This window comes from Oryzias melastigma, linkage group LG6 (genome assembly GCF_002922805.2).
Source record: "Oryzias melastigma strain HK-1 linkage group LG6, ASM292280v2, whole genome shotgun sequence".
NCBI lineage: Eukaryota > Metazoa > Chordata > Actinopteri > Beloniformes > Adrianichthyidae > Oryzias > Oryzias melastigma.
This window is the reverse complement of record NC_050517.1, coordinates 29,991,490-29,994,200: the sequence shown is the minus strand read 5'-3', so window position 1 is coordinate 29,994,200 and position 2,711 is coordinate 29,991,490. Positions and strand designations below refer to the sequence as shown.

The 2,711-nt window shown below is 44.1% G+C and overlaps 1 protein-coding gene across 1 annotated transcript in view; it reads right to left on the bottom strand.

Annotated features, from left to right (window-relative positions):
* Positions 1–2,711, bottom strand: part of sntb2 (syntrophin, beta 2) — a 31,620-nt gene that overhangs the window by 3,786 nt on the left and 25,123 nt on the right. Inside the window, exon 6 of the mRNA XM_036212529.1 lies at positions 535–725. Within this exon, the coding sequence (XP_036068422.1) occupies positions 535–725 (191 nt within the window). The remainder of the gene's footprint in view (positions 1–534; positions 726–2,711) is intronic.

Genomic DNA, 2,711 nt, shown 5'->3' with positions numbered 1-2,711 from the left:
GCGGCCTACTTTTGCGAGGAGAGGAAGTAATGCATTTCCAATGGGGGACCTCGGTGCTTGCTTTGTCCATTAATTTTTACAGTCTATGGCTACACCAAATCTGTAACATGTTTTGAACATTAGAGGTGGGGACCAGCAGGCTCCGCCTACTTTTATTGAGGCGTCTGATTAGTCATCTTATGACTTGAATAATTCAAGAGAAACAAAGTCAGATTATCAGTCAGATGTTAAAAAGGATTCAGATCCAGAAACACTGATAACAGCTGATTGTTTCTACCAGCAGGTTCTTCCTGTTTGGAACACCAGGGGGCGGAGTCACTCAGTCCAGTTCCCAACACAGTCCATGCTTTGCACCAAACACAAGTGAGATTATATTTTTATTTTACTTCCCTCCATGCTGATTTGAAAATGAAGATGAAAATATTTTAAAACTTTTTTGTGATAATGTTGTTTAAACATTCATTTAAGTCTCACAGAAGAAAATTCTTTGTGTTTCTCACATTAGTTGGAATGATAGAAGACTTTCAAACAAACCATTTCTCCCTCCGGACCTCCAAAGTCCAGATAAAGGTTCCGGACTCCGTCGTCGGCCGACATCCTGAGCTTCTCGTAGGGGTATCTGTACAGCACGGTGCCCCCCGGGGGGTCGGCTGGCTCCCGGGTCACGGTGAAGCCCTTCTCGAAGTGCAGCGTCAGCCGGACGTCCTGCCTGTTCAGCGTGCAGCCTGGGAGGGCGGGAAAACAAGCACAGGTCAGTAGGGACGCCGATGGTCTCCTCACCTGAAGGTTTGAGAGGGAATAAAAAAAAAAACACAAAACCAGGAGCGGATCCATGAAGAATCTATGAAAAGATCCATGAAAGTTCCAGGAAGAATCTATGAAAGATCCACAAGGGATCTATAAAGGATCCATTAAAGATCCATGAAGAATCTATGAAAGATCCATGAGGGATCTATGAAAGATCTATGAAGGATCCATTAAAGATCCATGAAGAATCTATGAAAAGATCCATGAAAGTTCCAGGAAGAATCTATGAAAGATCCATGAGGGATTCATGAAAGATCCATGAAAGATCCATGAAAGATCCATCCTGGGGCCCATGAAGGATCCATGAAGGATCTATGAAAGATCTATGAAGGATCCATTAAAGATCCATGAAGAATCCATGAAAAGATCCATGAAAGTTCCAGGAAGAATCTATGAAAGATCCATGAAAGATCCATCCAGGGGCCCATGAAAGATCCATGAAGGATCTATGAAGGATCTATGAAGAATCCTTGAAAAGATCCATGAAAGTTCCAGGAAGAATCCATAAAGGACCCATGAAAGATCCATGAAGGATCTATGAAGGATCTATGAAAGATCCATGAAAGATCCATCCAGGGGCCCATGAAAGATCCATGAAGGATCTATGAAGGATCCATGAAGGATCTATGAAAGATCCATGAGGGATTCATGAAAGATCTATGAAGGATCCATGAAGGATCCATGAAGGATCTATGAAGGATCTATGAAGGATCTATGAAGGATCTATGAAGGATCTATGAAGGATCTATGAAGGATCTATGAAGGATCTATGTCTAAAGATAAAGAACGACTGAAACATTCGATAAAACAATGAAAAGAGAAATGAATCTAAGAATATTGACTGAAAGGTTTTCAAACTTTTACCAATCAAGACGTTTCAGATTCCCCTGAAACTTTGTGACAAAAACCAACAGGTAGTTCTGCAGCTGAAGAACGGCGGCGTGTTTCCTCAGGCGCCGTTCTGTGAGCTCATTGATCCGGAAGTCTTTGTATGAACAGAAGGACTGAACGCTTGTGGGCCGGCACTACAGACGGGACAAAGCCGGGCTCCTCCAGAACTGTTCTGCAGCCAACCATTGTTCTTCCCCGCCCTCTGCAGGCCCCGCCCTCTGCCCTCCCACACTGAGCTGCAGCTGCTGTCTGCAGCTTCCATGCTCGGACCTCGACTCACAAACGTTTGCAGGAAGAGGTCCTTCGTTATTCTGTGCTGGTTTAGTTTGTCACATTTTGACCCCAAAAACCTAAAAATGATTTTGATATTTGATGTTATGGTCGATGATGTCACGGGTAAACTGAACCACATCCTGAGCGCTGCTGACACGTTTTCGCATTCTCACCCCAACTCCTCGATCTGTGACGTGCTGGCTGGAGAATCAAGAGTCTGCCTTCCTCAGGACACGGTTCTGGACCTGAACCGGTACCGGGTTGGAGTATTGGTACTGGAAAAGTTCCAGTTTGTGACTCAAAGGTTGAGGACTCATGATTTAATGGGGAAAATGAGGAGGTGGAGACTCCCAAAACGTGGGCGTTGAGGTCCTGAACCAAACGCCAGTGTGTGACGAGTCGAGGATGAGATGTGTTGATCATGCGTGTCTGGATCCGTGCACGTGAGGAGCCGTGCACGTCAGCAGCCACGTGCACCATTAGGCTGCACATCTGGATCCTGGTTCTCTGCTAACGCTGCCGTATTACAGGTCAATGCGGCTTCTAGAACAACTAAAACCACATTTTTATACACTAATAGTAACTAGTTTGAATCACAACTGAAAATGAAGTGAACTGATGCTGTTAGTAAGTCTGACAGGAACATTTAATTTAGTGAAACTTCATATAAAACATCAATTCATTAAAGTGTTTATTCATCACAGTTGAAATGATTCCATGGTTTCCATCAGAACAGCCCC